This window comes from Macrotis lagotis, chromosome X (genome assembly GCF_037893015.1).
Source record: "Macrotis lagotis isolate mMagLag1 chromosome X, bilby.v1.9.chrom.fasta, whole genome shotgun sequence".
NCBI lineage: Eukaryota > Metazoa > Chordata > Mammalia > Peramelemorphia > Peramelidae > Macrotis > Macrotis lagotis.
This window is the reverse complement of record NC_133666.1, coordinates 6,326,506-6,343,330: the sequence shown is the minus strand read 5'-3', so window position 1 is coordinate 6,343,330 and position 16,825 is coordinate 6,326,506. Positions and strand designations below refer to the sequence as shown.

At 44.4% G+C, this 16,825-nt stretch overlaps 1 protein-coding gene across 1 annotated transcript in view; it reads right to left on the bottom strand.

Annotated features, from left to right (window-relative positions):
- HEPH (hephaestin) overlaps positions 1-16,825 on the bottom strand; it is an 83,426-nt gene that overhangs the window by 49,511 nt on the left and 17,090 nt on the right. The window contains exons 6-11 of the mRNA XM_074199882.1: positions 12,477-12,731; positions 11,711-11,879; positions 7,800-7,939; positions 7,333-7,464; positions 4,886-5,097; positions 3,849-3,993 (exon numbers count right to left, since the gene is read on the bottom strand). Of these exons, the coding sequence (XP_074055983.1) occupies positions 3,849-3,993; positions 4,886-5,097; positions 7,333-7,464; positions 7,800-7,939; positions 11,711-11,879; positions 12,477-12,731 (1,053 nt within the window). The remainder of the gene's footprint in view (positions 1-3,848; positions 3,994-4,885; positions 5,098-7,332; positions 7,465-7,799; positions 7,940-11,710; positions 11,880-12,476; positions 12,732-16,825) is intronic.

Genomic DNA, 16,825 nt, shown 5'->3' with positions numbered 1-16,825 from the left:
ATCTAAGGCACCTTATTAATTATGAGGAAGGTCCATTAATAAAATCATTGTATTTCATGGACTGAAGATAGTCTTAGTGCTTATATGAAATACACTTATACCCATTTCACAATTAAGACTAATGAGGCAAAGAATAACCAAATGACATATCTAAGGTCTCTATTTATTAGGCAGATCTATTTAATAATATCATTGTATTGTATGGTCTGATGATAGTCTCAGGGTTTCCATGAAATACAATTATATCCATTTTACTCCTGGGAATAGTGATTACTAAGTGACTTATCTAAGGTCCCTTAGTATTTAAGAAGAAGGTCTAATTAATAATATCATTGAATTGCAAGGTCTCATGATATTCTCAGTGTCTCTGACTATTTATAAGAATGATCCACTAAATAATATCATTGTATTGTATGTTCTGATGATAGTCTCAGGGCTAATATGTAATAGAATTACACCTCTTTTACCACTAAGAATAGGGAAGCAAAGATTAGCTAAGTGACTTATCTAAGGTCCCATACTATTTATTTAGAAGGTCCATTTAATAATATCATTGTATTACATGATCTGATGACATTCTCAGTGCTTACAAAAATACATCTCTACCCATTTTACTCCCTAAGAGTAATGAGGCAAAGAATAGATAAGTGAGTTGTCTAAGATCTCTAAGTAAAAAGTGAATCAGAGCTCATTGGGAACTCAAGCCTTCTTTACACCCACTTACTTCTTGCCCCCCTCACCTTGCTGCCCCTCTTATTCAGCAAAGGTCCTCCCAATATTCTTCTCCATAAATCAAACAATATCTGGCAGTTATTAAGACCTGCCTGTACACTGGGCATCATCTTAAGCCCATTTTACAAAGATTATCTCAGGAGAGTCTCACAAAAATCTTACAAGTTGGTTGCCATATTAGTAAACCCACTTTACCCTTCAGAACCCTGAGCAAAGGGTCACTGAATGACTTATCCAGAGTCACTAAACTAACATATCTAATATTAATCTCCCTACTTCTCACCTTCATTCTTACGCCTCTGTTCACTCATCCTCCTTGCTGCCTAATAAACTAGATGTCCCTTACAGAGTGCCAGACACTCTGCTGTGCTCTTTTTAGAAATATCATCCCCTTGGATCCTCATTACAACCTTAAGATTTACATGCAATCACATTGCACCCATTTTATTCTGAGATTATCATGACTGCACATGGAAACACCAAGCTAGAAAATGTCTGAAGCTAATCTTGAATTCAGGACTTCTCTGCTCAAGCATGTCTTTGTCCTCCAATCAGCTCAACTTGCTGTCTGATACATTAAATGGGATTTTGAAAGACTTCTCCTCACTTACAATTGATTTACAATATGTTTTCCAAAGATTTTATCTCATCTAACCCTCACAACAACCCAAGCACTTAGATGCAAAAGATTCCTCCTGCTTTTTCACTGTAACCAATAGTGGTCAGTTTCCTGACTTACCCAGGGCAGTAAGCTAGAAAGTGGCCGAGACCAGCTTTGAACTCTCAACTTCCTGCCTCCAGCCTCATTGCTCTATACAATAGTCAACCTAGCCTTCATTGTTCAAAGGGACATTGGGGAAGTTTGCTTCAGTCTGCTTATTCCACAGACAGGGAAACTGAGGCACGGAGACTAGCTGGGAGTTAAGATGAGGGGATCAGAGGTTTCTGACATGAAGAGGTCCAGAGGGTCTCTCTTGTTCTCTGGAAATCCCCGCATCACATATTTTCAAGTTCAAAAGAACTTCCAAGGCCAATCCCATTGGTCCCCCTATGGGGAAAGTGAACCAGTGAGAGGAAGGGACTTGGGATCAGGGGATTTCCAAGTGAGAGAGGGCCTCACTGGCCTGTAAAAGGGGCAACTGAGTTCCTGTCTAGTTTGACAACTAAGCTCCTGTTTTAACTGTAGGTGAACCACTTTGCCTTTGTGGCCTCAGTTTCCTTCTCCATAAAAAGACTGTGTTGGACTAAGTGGCATCAGAGGGCCACAAGCCTAAGTCACTTCACTCCTTAGCCTCAGTTTCCTCATTTGTAAAATGAGGAGCCAGGGTTCTCAAACCTCTTTTTGTCCCAGAACCCTTCAGCATCTTAGTAAAGTCATTGGGCCCCTTCTCAGAATCAGGTTTGTCAATGCATACAATAAAATCGGAAGGACCACAAAGGAAACCACCCATATACAAAGACAGTCATCCCCAAATTCCTACAAAGTAGAATCATAGACCCCAGCCCAGGATCTCCATCACCAAATCTATACCAATGGGAGGCCTTGCCTTTTTCCACATGAATTCAGAGAGCAAGGTACTGCAAAGAGGACTTGCTGAGAGACTGAACAAAAAGACCTGAAAATGGTTTTTCTAGAAATTTCTTCCAAAAGAATGGGTTTTTTCTCACCACCAACACTGCCCCCGCTGGCTGGAGAAGGTGCCAGCTTCGCCTTTAGAAACCCATTCAATTGTCATAGAGTTGGAAATTCAATCAGCAAATATTTATCAATCACCCTCTACATTGGGAGACAAGATAAAAGGAAAAGATCCTTGGGCCTGCTATCCAGTATAAGAAGGAAGTACCAGACATCAAACCTGCAACAACCCCATCTCCAAATGCAGAGCCCTTGGTGTGCAAAGCCTCAGTCCCTAATGAACATCGATCCTCTATAATCACTGCCAATAGGGTGAGTCTTCATGGCCTCCTGAACCAATGCAATAACCTTATGAGAGGCTAGGTAGTTCAGTGGATAGAGCTCAAGTCCTGGTAGAAGGAAAACCTGAGTTTAAATCTGACCACAGAAACTTACTGGTTGGGCAAGTATCCAATGGCATAATAATAATTATAAAGAACTTTCAGGGGAGTCCACAAAGTCATACCTATTTTCATAATTCTAAGATATTTTACTTTGCAAGAAGGTAAATGTCAAAAGCTATAACGCACATAAACAAAACCTCCAGGGGTTCTCAGTCATTTTTAAGAGTGGAATGTGGTCTCGAAACCAAAAAAGTTTAGGATGTGGGGTCTGACCCCTTAATTTTACAAAAGAGGAGACTGAGGCCCAGGAAGAGGAAGGGACTTACCTAAAGTCACACAGTTGCTAAGTGCCCAAATTAGGATTTGAATCCAGACCTTCCAAAGTCAGTATTCTCTTTCCTATGCCACCATGCCTCAATCTCTCATTTATTCTATTTCACTGACAAATGACCTCCTGTCTAACCTTGGACATTTCATTCCTTTAACCAAAACTTTTGCACAAGTCTTCCCATGGCATTCCAGGCTCCCCAAACTCAGAAGTCAAGACACTTTGGCCGTGTCTTTCTCTAGGACATCTCTAATCTAAGCAGACTAGGCAACCCTTGGAGCCCTCATTGGGCACTGTGGTTGTATCTCTCAGACATTTCTGGTACAGAGGAGAGAATGGCAGAACTGGAACAGGTCAGGGAAGGACAGAGAAGTGAGTCTCACAAAACTTGTCTTTCTATCAAATTTGTCATTCAGCTGAGTTGTAGTTCCCTGTGTCTGGGGCGAAGGGCATGGTTAGCCAGCCTGCCACAACTATGGATGCCCAAAGCAATGAAATGTTGGCATCATATTGCCCCAATTCTACACAAGTAAGGACTATGTGTCACCCAAATTAGGACCCCATGAACTTGGTATCAATGCTTTCTCCCCACTCTCAACTGCCTAGGCCTAGAAACACAGAAGCTCCTCAGGAAAGGCCTCATTCAATTCTTCTCTCACACAGCCTTAGCAAACTCTAGGCTGAGTTGGATAAACCATGGAGCCCTGTTGGGTGTAGAAGTGCTGGAAGTAGAGAGGGCCAATGAAATGGACTGCCCCGGGTCCCTTACCATGCATCTTGTTGGACTCTAGGAAGCTCTCATCTTCCAAGTGCCTTTGGTTCAACATGGCGGAAACCACATTGATTTGTCTGTACCAACTCTGGTTCTCATCGAAGACAGTGAAGAGAAGAAAGAATTCCTTGTCCACACCTTTCTGCAGGTTCCAGGGAGAGAACAGAGAATCATGAGTCATAAACCTGGAACTAGAAGGAATCTTAAGGACCATTGAATTAGGTGCTATAGTGTCTAGAGTGTCAGGCTTGGTGTCAGGAGAACCTGAGTTCAAATCCTGCCTTAGACACTTACTAGTTATATGACCCTGGGCAAGTAACTTTGCACCTGTGCCTCAGTTTCCTTACCTACAAATTAGGGATAACAATAGTACCTCCCTCATAGGGGTACAGGAGGGTCACATGAGCTTAGCAAGCCTTAAAGTGCTATATATTCTCACTGATCTTTGAGGAAACTGAGATGCAGGTGAGGTGATTGCCTTGCCCACAGTCACCCAGCTGCCTCTCTGAACAATGACTTCCCATGGCCATGGGCCAGGGCCAGTGTTCTGATCTGGCTCACTTCCCCAACCCCAGAGCCCTAGAAACAGCACCCAGACAGGAGAGACTTCTCAAACAGACAGAGCTAGCACAGGAAAGTAAAGGTTAGGCTGTGTCAGGGGACAGGGGAAGAACAAAGGGGGAGAATGAGGGAGAAGACCAGAGACTAAGAGGAAAATGGGACAAGAAGAAGTCAGACTCATGGTGGGGGTGGGGGCGGGGAGGAGAAAACAGGAAGACAAAGCAAGAGAAGAAAGAGAAATTTGGGGCATTTTTGAGAACAAAGGAGTACCCTTGAATTCAAGAACTATTATTTGTGAGCTGACAGCTTTTGGAAGAAGCCCATAATCCCATTCCATCACTGTCCTCTAAAGTCCACCCCACGATGCCATGACCCTGCCAAGCACCCCCACCAGCAACTCCATCAGGCCAGGCAAATCTCTTGAACCCAGCCAGCCATCCTGTCCCAGACATCCCCCTTCCAACAGGCTCCACCTGCTTGCCATTGGCTCCCAGGGAGCCCGCCTTGCAGACGAGAAGGGGCCCCACAAGGCCAGAGTTGGTGTCCTTGATGGGATTCACGGCTGAGAAATACATCCAAGTGAGACAGGCTGGGTCCTTGGCGGTGGGGCCTGCATGGGGAGGGACCATCCAGCGGTATGTGACCTTCTCAAAGGACTTAGCCAACAAGCCATGTTGACGTGACCCTGGATGGGATGACAGAGTCCTAGATTTATAGCTGGAAAGAACCTCAAAGGTTATCTCATAATCTTTTAGGGGGTTATCAATTCCCATTAACAGGCTGCTTAAGTTTCTGGGCCTCTTTTCAGAATCATGCTTTTTAAATGCATTTCATCAAAACAGGATTACAAAAGAAGCCAACGATATTAAAATAGTTAGCAAAATGTTTTATTCAAAAGTTCATCAACACCCTCACCCCCATTTAGAACCTTGGACCCAGTATACAATTTTTCATTTTACAGATGAGGAAACTGAGGTTCAAGGAAGAGAAGTAACTTGGCCAAGTTCACACAGGTAGTTAGTGATGGAGGCAAGACTCATCCTCTAAAGAACTCTGCCCATTGATACCATGCTGCCTCTTAAAATGTAGGATAATAGAGCCTAGATAAATCACTGCCAGGGGTCCAAACCAGATTAAAAGCCACAATGGTGAGGCATTAGTGGATTCCAACTTTGCCTCTGATCAGCTAGATGACTCAAGGAAAGTCATTTCCCTTCTGCATCTAGGGCCTTGATTTTCTCATCTATAAAATGGGGATGATAGTATTCATACTTCTGTAGATGGACTGGGGATTGGGGGGTGGAGTTAGGTGGTACTGCAGAATTGCATCAGGCCTGAAGTCAGGAAGATTCATCTTCCCAAGTTCAAATCCAATCTCAGATACTATAGGAGTGAGCCTGGGCAAGTCACTTCACCCTGTTTGCTTTAGTTTTCTCATCTGTAAAATGAGCTGAAGAAGGAAATGGCAAACCACGCCAGTATCTCTACCAATAAAACCCCAAATTAGATCACAGTGAATTGGACACGAATGAAACAACTGAACAAAAGCAACAGATGGAATGGGAACTGCCTTCATATTTCAGAGAGCAAGACTAGCCCTGAGGTAATGACTGCCTAGGTCCTTCCCAAAGAAGAAAGTTCTCAATGTCTGAAGTCTCATTCTTCTGACTATCTGGGCTGAAAAGGCTCTCAGAGATCATCTAGTCCAGCTTGTCACCTGACCAAAGAACTTTAGGAAGAGGGGTCCCAGCCCATCCTGGAGCAGCCTCTTCACCTTCAGGACAGCTCAAGTTGTCAGGGAACTTTCTTTCCATTACAATGAAATCTTATCTGTGAAATATGCCCCCCCCCGGGGGGGGGCAAGCAGAGTCAAGCTCATCATCCCCTCTTTCACACAACAAATAGTTGCAGACAGCTATCACATCCCCTTGGAGCTTCTCTTTTCTAGAATGAGCATCCGCAGCTCCTTTCAACAATACCCGATATATATATATATATATATATATATATATATATATATATATATATATAATATATATATATATATATATAATACTTTCCCTAGGTTGACTGCCTTTCTTTGGACACTCCTGCAAAGAGGAGCCCAGAAAGGAGGACAGAGGACAGCGGGCCTCATTTAGAGGATTTGAGAACCCCCAGATTCAGAAGGACTCTGAGAAACTCATGTGCATCATTTGAATGGACTGAGATTGTTTAGTCTGGAGAAATGAAGGTTCCAACTTGAAGACATAAAATTTGTCTTCCAGTCTGGTTGGAGGTGGGACTGACTGGTCTCTGAGGGTCCTACTAGGACTAACTGGAAGATTATGTGATCAGAGACAAGATGCATAAAGACCTCCTTGGTCAAGATACGCAGAGGCCGAGGATGTCACATAACCTTCCCAGCAAGCACAGTTGACCCCAAAAGGCTGTCTTGAAAGATAGTAAGCTTCCCATTCTTGCAAGTCTTCAAGCAGAAGCACAAAGACTGTTGGTTGGCAATGTTACAGTTAAAATAGCTTTTGTGGAGAGCCCCTTACAATCCTTCAATGCGACCTAAGAGAGTACATTATCCTGGATGTGACCACCTCATGCCCTTGCCAAGGGCTGTCCTGGGAAGCCATTCAGGCCCAGTACATTCTGATCTTGTGCAGTTGGTTTATTTTTATTTAACGCAGGCAGAACCCTTTCCATTTCTTTCTAATGAATTTTATCTTCTCTGAGTCTTAGTATAAACTCAGTGCTATCCGCTCTCATGAGGAATCAAGAAAGCAATTTGGTACATCAAGGCGCAAGCATCTACCCCTACAGCCACCAACCAACCAGTCACTATGGGCTCTTGCCACTGGGCAAAGCAGCCTGCCCAAGAGAAGTCTAGTGCCCATGAATCTGGCCCCCAAGGGGCCAGAGACTGACTGACCATCATTGTACACGATGCCCTCGAAGTCCTTATCATAGAAGACGCCGTGAGGTTGAATGCTGAATGGTTGCGAGGCTCGATTGTAGAACACTACCTCGATGGTATCGCCCACCTCAGCCCTGATCACTGGTCCTGGGAAGGGAAAAAGAAAGGACAGTTGAAAGGAAGCAGACAGGGCAGGCAGGAACAAGCAGAAAAGAAAGAGAGCAAGGAGGCCATTGTTTAGTGCACATCAGATACATAATAAGAGTTGACTGATTCAAAACAGAAGATAGCTCAGGCTTTGTCTTTGTATCTCCAGCACTAAGGACAGTATCTGGTCCACAGGACTTAATTATTAAGGTCCATCCTCTACTCAGTCTGCATCAAGTCAGCTCTTCCTGTACACAGGGACCAATTGCTCCCAGTTATCTGGCCTGCCCCATCCCATGCTCTGGAGGCCCCAATTCTACCCTTGCAAGACTCACCCATGATGCCCAGATGCAAGGCTTCCTCAGTCTGTGGCATCTTTGTCAGGAATGTCTCATCTGTATATTGGATGTAGCGGACTTTCCAGTAACTGCCCCCAATCCTGCTGGAGCTCTTCTGGAAGAACTTTTCTGAGTTGCTAGGACAGGAAGACTCAATTGTCACATGACTTCACTTCCCATCTCCTAACCCCTTTTGAGAAGCCCAGGCCCTGGGGAGATGACTGGAAGGGACAACATATATCGGCTGCTGTGGAGCTTGGGTTTGGGCCACCATCCCAAAAGCCACTGGACTATGCAAACCAGTGATTTCACTGTTGGGTATGGACCCCAAGGACTAAAGGGTAAGTTCCACATAGAGAAAATATTGATCAAAGAACTAGAAGGAAATTGAACTGTCATCAACTGGAGAACACTTGAACAAACCGGTACATTGTGTTATTTTTGCCCAGAAGTAAGCAGAACCATGAGTCAGGAAGGCTTGGGTTCAAATCTGGCCTCAAACACTTACTAGCTGTGTGACCTTGAAGTAGTCACTTATGCTCCATAGGCCTTAGTTTCCTTCTCTGTAAAATGAGGGGGTTGGATTCAATGGTCTTCAAGGCTCCTTTGAAGTGACAGAGCTATAAGTCAATGATCCTATGATCAATTCAGTGACCAATTATGACTTCCAAGGACCCTTGATGAAACAGAGGAGTCATGGACTGTAAGGGTGGAATGAAAGAATCTTATAATCCCAATATGGTGACTTATTTTGACTATCCTTATTATAAGGGAGAGCTTGGTGATTTTGGGGTGGGGGGAGTAATCATGGGGAAGCAGAAGTGATGGAATAACATCCAAATGCATTCAGAAACAAAAAAAAAACCCAAAACGACAAAAAGGTTCCATACCTCTCCCCATCTCCATGGAATATTAGACAGGCAACCCAGCCCAAAGTACAGTGACAGGCCCCATCTCACTCCCCTAGTCATGTCAATACTGCCCCAAATACAGGCCCTCCACCCCTATGACCTCTGGGGAATGAAAAGATTGAAAGATTTAGTAAGGAGGTCTGGCTCCAAGGCTACTAACCGGGAGACCTTGGACCAAGGCCTCACAGTGACCACAGCTGCAAAATGAGCCCATTAGAATTGATGAGCCCTCTGACACACAACAAAGTATTTCAGAACCTCCAAAGCAGGTTCAAAGCAGCAATCAAGGTCCACTGCCTTCATTTTTCAGAGATGAAGTGATTTGTCCAGGGTCACACAGTGAGTAACTGTGACAACCAGAATTCCAGCTGCTGACCGTGTCTCCTGCCATGGACTGGACCTGGATGAAGCAGCAAGAATTTTCAAAACACTAGAGCCAGAAAGCTGTTTCTCAGGACAGTATACCAGGCTGCCTCATAGAAGGAAACATCCTCATAGGAGGCCTCTTCTGGGGCAGATTGGCGCCCCCTTCTCTAACTTCCAGCTTGGTCACTAAGATCTCTAATGACCTGCCCAGAGTCACACAGCCAGTATATATCAGAGGCAGGATTTGAACCAGGTATTTCTTCCCAATTCCCAGGCAATCTGCTTATAATGTTGCCTCTCATAAGCACCTTTCTGCTTGTCACATATTGTAAAAGGTTTCCCTTTCCTCTTTTCTAATAACAGAACTGAGCTGGGAGAAAACACCAGAAGCCTTTTTCTCTACTGTCTTCTCAGTCTCCACAGTCTTGGATGAAGCTAGAGGACTCCTCCCTCCAAGGGTTGGGTACCCTAACTTCCTCCTACTCCGTGCTGCCCAAGTTTGGCTGCAGAGGAAGCCAGGACATTCAGAGGAAAGGATAAGAACAGGCAGCTCCAGTCACAGGGCTGGACAACCAACTGTCTCTTTCCCTTCTTCTCCTTCCCAATCTTATCTGAGCCATCTCTAGGCGGAGACTCGCACCAGTGGTAAAAAGGTTGACATATGGAGTCCAAACCCCTGAGTATATGACCTCTCTGGGCCTCAGTTTCCTTATCTGTAAGATGAGGAGGGGCTAGGTCAGATTATCTCTTCCATCTCTGACACTCCAGGCCCTTTCCTGGCTCTGACACAAGTCTGTGAGGAAGTAATAAGTAAGAAACCACAATGTTTTCTGGGGTGCTCAGGCACTGGGGAAGGCCGAGACAACAGTCCCTACTCAAGGGTCACCTGCCCAACCTCCTATGTCTTCCCAGTCTATCCGAAGTCCCTTAGAATCCTACATCTAGAATAGGAAGGGACCTCAGAGGCCAGCTATTCCAGCCCCTCATTTTACAAAGGGGGGAACTGAGACCCAGAGAGACAAAGGAACAAGCTTGGAAAAGGTTAATGGAGGCCAGCTAGTCCAGCTCCCTCTTTTTTATAGAGGAGCAAATTTAAAAAAAAACTGTCCAAAGTCACACATTCTGGAGGGATCCCAGATTGCAGCTCATGGAATCACTTTATTTTTCAGCCAAGGAGACTTGAGGGCCAGGGAGAAGAGAAAGTTTGTCCAGTTACACAAGTAGGAAGATTTAAACCCAGTTCCACTGGACTCCAAAGTCAGAGGTGTTTGCTGCTTTATCTCCAAGGCTGTCTTTCTTCACAGTTAAGAAACTTCCCAGATGAAATAATTTTCCCAGGTAGTGTTTTGGATAAAGGACTCATATCTAAACTATAGAGAGACCTGAGTCAAATGTAGAAGACAGGTCATTTTCCACTTGATAAATGGTCAAAGGATACGAACAGGCAGTTTTCAGATGAAGAAATTAAAACTATTCATAGTCATATGAAAACATGCTCTAAATCCTAAGTGATTAGAGAAATGCAAATTAAAACTACTCTGCGGCACTACCTCATGCCTATCAGATTCATGAATATGACAAAAAAGGAAAACGATCAGTGGAGGGGGGGATATGCGAAAACATGAACACTAATGCATTGTTGGTGGAATTTTGAACTGATCCCATCTTTCTGGAGAGCAATTGGGATTTCTACCCAATGGGCAATAAAAATGTGCATTCCCTTTGATCCAACAAAACCATTGCAAGGGCTGTATTCCAAAGACATCATAAGAAATGAGAAATAGGCCCCCATTTACAAGAGTATTTACGGTACCTCTTTTTTGTGGTAGCAAAAAAATTGGAAATTGAGAGGATACTTATTAAAATAGAGAATGGCTGAACAAATTACGGCATGTACGAATATGATGGGATATTATTGTGCAATACAAAATGACAAGCAGGCTGATTTCAGAAAAGACTTGTATGAACCGATGCTAAGTGAAGTAAGAAGACCCAGGAGAACACTGTACACATTAACAGCAACATTGTGCGATGATCGACCATGAATGACTTAGTTCTTGTCAGAAAGTGATCAAAGACAATTCTAAAAGGATTTGTGATGGAAAATACCTTCCACATTCAGAGAAAGATCTACGGAGTCTGAATGTAGACCAAAGCTTACTATTTTCACTTTTTAAAATTGGTTTTATACTTTTATCTTTCTCATGGTTTTTTTTTTCTTTTTGTTTACATGTTTAATATGGAAATGTGTTTCACATGATTGTCCATATATCAAATGATCTGATATCATAGGGAGGAGGGAGGAACAGAAAAATGTGGAACTCAACTTACAAAAAAAGAACTTTGCAAACTATCTTTATGTGTAACTGGAATAAATAGAATCAAATAAAATATATGTTTAAAAAAGAAACGTTCCCAGCTAAGGCTCTCAAGCTGGGTTCATCATGCATATAGCTTTCTTCACATATAGTTCAACATGTTTCAACTTAACCAGGAAATATTTGAGCAATTACAGCCCAATAATTTGCTGGGTGAGGTAGAAGAAAGAAGAGAAAAAGGAAAAGCAAAGGGAAGCAAGGGCCAGAGAGTGAGAGAGGGCTGCATGGCCTGGTTTGGAGAATGACCTTTTACCTGCCTGGCTCCTGAAGGTTCTTCCCTGTCCTTCCATCTCTCTCTGTAGGCCCATAGTTCCATTTCTCCTCAGAGACCCCAATGAAGTACCGCCGGACTTGGCCTGTAAGGGAGATCTTTGGAGGGGCCATGGAGCATTGCTTGACCTCATAGAGTGCCTGCATGCCATCTGGAGAAAAGAAGGGACATCATGGTGGACAGAGGATAGTACTCCTGAGCCCACACACACCTCAACCCCTCAGCACTGCCAGGCCTATCACCACATTTTGGCATACCCAGAAAGGCCCACCATATTTTCAAATACTGGGAGGAGGCTTCTGACTCATCATTGGGGAAGTGTTTACAGAGCAACCTCCAAGCAAGTAAGGGAGAGAAGATTTGGAGCCATTCATTTAGTACATGTTTCTTGACTGACTACCCTCATTCTAATTACTACCCCAGAAAGAAAACTATTAGCAGCAGCTGTTGCCCTCTTGCTCTCATAGCTCAGCTGCCTTGCCTTCTAGACTGTGCTAACACATAGGTATTCTTACACTCTGTTGTCAGATATCTCTGTCTTTCTCCCAGAATGCCACAGTATCCTCACAGATGCCACATAGCCCTGCTCTCCTTCTCCAATCTATATAATAGTATCTTCAGATTCTCTCTGAATGTTTCTGAGAGCTCCTCTGGGAGCAGCTCTAGACAGCCCTGGCCCAAAGACTCCCCCCCCTTTCCTGCTGCTTTCCCCTCTTCCCACCCAGGAGCTTGGAGCACCCAGACGAACCTCTTAGATGGCCGTTGACTTGACAGCTCAGTAGCCACCTGCCTGGGACCTGGGGCACCATCTCAGCAGCCACAAAGGTGGCTGGGAAGAGGGAAGCCACATCTGTGTGGTGGCCCCGGATGGTCAGCATCTGCCCGGGGAAGAAGGCTGTGTGTACGTCCACCTCACTGCCCATGCTAAACAGGTGCCAGGCCACATGCTCCCCAGCACACATGGTCAGCTCAGGCAGGTTCCCAAAGACAAAGCCATTGATTGCTAAAAAAAAAAAAAAAAAAAAAAAAAAGCACAAAATCCCAGAAGATTAGCACTGGAGGGAATTTTAGAGAATATCCAGCCCAGCCCCTCATTGTTCCAGATAAGGAATCCAAGACCCAGGGAGATAGAGGTATTTGTCCAAGGTCACACAGTGACAGATCTGAATTGGAACCCAGGGCCATTGAGTTCACTCTCCTCATCACTCACACAACATTTCTTTGAGCAAATGTCCTTATTTCCTTTAGTCTCAGTGAAACCGTGTGTCCATCAAATCACAGCTCTAGGACTGCAGAAGGCAAGAGAAGAGGAAGGGGAGAGGTTCTTGCTATGTAGGGGTAAAAATTGGGCCTCTTCAGGATGACAACACAACAGTAAATATCTAACATTTATATAGAGCTTTAAGGTTTGCAAAGAAATGACTAAAATATAAACTATCCTGAAAAACATGAGGTAGGAGGGAGGGCCAAGGCTTTCATCATCTCATCTCAAAAATATAGGGTGAGAGCTTTGGACCATGACTCTAGACATGCCATTTATTCCAACCCCCTCATTTTACAGAGAAGGAAAATGAGAGCCAAGGAAGATTCTTGACTTCCCCAAGATCACATATGGGATCCAATTTCTAAAACTAAAAGGGACCTCGGGTGCTATTACAATCTAGCACAGAGTAGAGTCTGATCGAAAATCAGAAGACCTGGGTTCTAGTCTCTGGGACTCCACTGTTTGACTAGATAATATGAAATAAGTCATTCAACTTCTCTGGGCCTCAGTTTCCTTATCTGTTAAATGGGGATAGTATCTTTGGACATATCACTTAACTTTTCCAGGCATCAATCAAAACATTTATTAAGCACTTATCAGGTGCACCTGCCAGGCCCTGCCCTCAAGGAGTCTACAATCAAATGGGGGACACAATATCAAAACAAATATATAGAAACCAGCTCTAGACAGGATAAATAGGAAATAATGACTGGAGGAAAGGCATTTGAACTAAGAGGGCTTGGGGTAGGCTTCCTTTAGGAGGTAGGATTTTGGTTAGTACTTGTTCTCTTTTGTTTTTGTTTGTCCTTCACTCTCTTAAAGATTTTCTTTATTTTGAGTTTTACAATTTTCCCCTAATCTTACTTCCTTCCCCCACAGAAGGCAATCTGTCAGTCTTTATTTTGTTTCCATGTTGTACATTGTTCCATACTGAGTGTGATGGGAGAGAAATCATATGCTTAAGGAAAAAACATAAAGTAAAAGAGATCGCAAGGTCAGACAATAAGATATCTGATTTTTTCTAAATTAAAGGGAATAGTCCTTGGTCTTTGTTCCAACTCCACAGTTCTTTCTCTGGATACAGATGGTATTCTCCATTGCAGACAGCCCCAAATTGTCCCTGGTTGTTGCCCTGATGGAATGAGCAAGTCCATCAAGTTTGGTCATCACCCCCATGTCACTATTAGGGTGTACAGAGTTTTTCTGGTTCTGCTCATCTCGCTCAGCATCAGTTCATGCAAATCCCTCCAGGCTTCCCTGAATTCCCGTCCCTCCTGGTTTCTAATAGAACAATAGTGTTCCATGACATACATAGACCACAGTTTGCTAAGCCATTCCCCAACTGAATTGTCCTTCATTCTCAAAGAAGACCATGACACCAGGGAGGTGATGCCATGACAAGTATATGAATTGGATTGGAGGGAGGAAGGCTGTGCCAAGTCACCAACTTCACTTTCTCCTCTGGATTCATCTGGGTCCAGTGGTCAGATATGAATCAGGATGGCTGGAGATGGCCCTGGATGTGAGGCAGCCAAGGTTAAGTAGAGTGTCCAAGGTCACACAGCTAGTGAGAGTCAAATATCTGAGGCTGGATTTGAACTTAGATCCTTTTGACTCCAGGGCTGGTGCTCTATCCATTTTGCCACCTAGCTGCCCTCAAGTTGAGACTTACAGAAAGGCTGAGAGAAGTTGAGTAATCAGAACAGAGTGGGGTTGACAACTCCGGCTGCGGGAGAATGACCAGAGAGAATGCCTAGAGCCAAGAGATAGAGGGGCTTGTTTGTGGGAAAGCCAGGAGGCTGCTGTCAGTGAGCCAAAGAGTATACGTCAGGGAGCAAGAAGACGAGGAAGGTAGGAGGAAGCTGGATGGATCATGAAGGGTTTTGAATGCCAAACAGAGCATCCTGTATTGTACACTGGAGCCCATAAGGAATCACGGGAGTTTGCTGAGGAAGGGGGTGATAGGATCACTTCTGCACTTTAGGAAAATAACTTTGCTGGAAGAATGGAGGATAGCTGGAGTGAGGAAGCAACTGAGGCAGATAGCCCCCACCCCCATCCAAGGGGGCTATTGCAATAGTCCAAATTGAGGTGATAAAAGGCCTGTATCGGGGTGGGGCAGTGCCTGATGAGAGAAAGGGATGTACTCAAGAGCTCTTGAAGAGGTAAATTTGACAGACCTTGGCAACAGTTTGGATATTGGGGGTGAGAGACAGAGAGAAATCTAGGGTGATTTCTAGGCTGGGAGCCCAAGGGATTGGGAAGATGGAAGTGCCCTTAGTAGTGATAGGGATGATGGGAAGGAGGGAGGGTTTAGGGGGAAAGATAACAAGCTCAGTTTGGGACTTACTGAGTTTAAGATGTCTACTGGACTTCAATTCAAAATGTCTGAAAGACAAGTGGAGATGTGAGGTTGAGGCCAAATAGGCAGATATGAGAATCCTCACCTCTGAGATGATCATGAAATCTCTGGGAGCCAATGAGGTTACCATGAAACATTCTAGAGGGAGAAGATAAAAAGGGCTAGGACAGGCCCCTGAGGGACGGCTGTGATGAAAGGGGATGATCTGGAGGTGGATCCAGCAAAGGAGACTGAGGTGCCATCTGAAAGGGAGAGAGAGAGGGTCATGGCAAGGAAAGCTAGAGAAGAGAGATCAAAGCAGAGGGTGACTGACAGTGCCCAAGGCTGCTGAGAGGCCACTGAGGATGAGGACTGAGAAGAGGCCTTGGAGCTGACAACTGAGAGATGGATGGTAACTTTGGAGAGAGCACTTTGGGTGTGACGGTGAGATCACAAGGCAGACTGGAGAGGCTCCAGAAGAGAGGGATGCGAAAGGAAGTGGAGACACCTCTTACAGGGGACTTTCTCAAGTTTAGCCACAGAAAGGAAGAGAGTTAGTGAGAATAGAAGGATCAAGTGAGGAGTTTTTAAGGATGAGGGAATTATGGCCATTTAGGGAGACGTGCAGAAAGGAAAGAGCCACAGACAGAGGCAGATGAAAGGGGGAAAATGTGGACTTGGGTTCAGTGGGATCCAAGGTTCCTCCCAGTTTTAGACCAAGGAACCTAGGAGCTGCCATTTTCCAGATGACCAAAACGGGACCCAGAGAGCTGCAGGACGTTGCACAAGATCACACAAGTAGTAAGGAATACTGACAGAACCTACAACCACACAATCAGAAAACGTCCAGGGTAAAACAAGAGAAGGGGTCAGTAAGGGTGTAGGGAAAGTTTTCACCTTTCTATTTAACTTTCATCTTGCCCAGGCCAAGTTCACAATCTCCGCCTCCTGTCCATGCCTGATTACTTCCCAGGCCAAATTATGACCTCAACCTGACCCATACCTCCTTCATGGGTACAACCTCACCCTATCTCAGACAGAGAGGGAAGCATGGTGCACTAGGGGGATGCCTAGTCTTGGGATGGGAGGGATCATGGGACTGACCCCAGAGTTATATTCAGAAACAGTCCAATTCCAGCGGAAAGAACCCTGACTCTGAACGCAAAGCACTTGGGGCTAATTCTCACTTGCTACCATGCAAGCCTTGCCTGAGGCTCAGTTTCCCTTCCATAAACTATAAAGGCTGGACTAACTGGACTGCAGCCTCTCGAAGCTGTCTCCATTCATTTAAATAAATAACACAATGCAATAGCTACAGGAATGTTGTCATTTGTAGCAGAATATAAAGTCCTCAAAGCAAGGAACCACATCTCAGCACCTCCCCTCCCTCAATCACATTTGCATTTGTGCACACACAATACAATAAACTACATATACACACAGTCTACACAAGTCAACATATACTACATGCAGATATATACTACACACACTA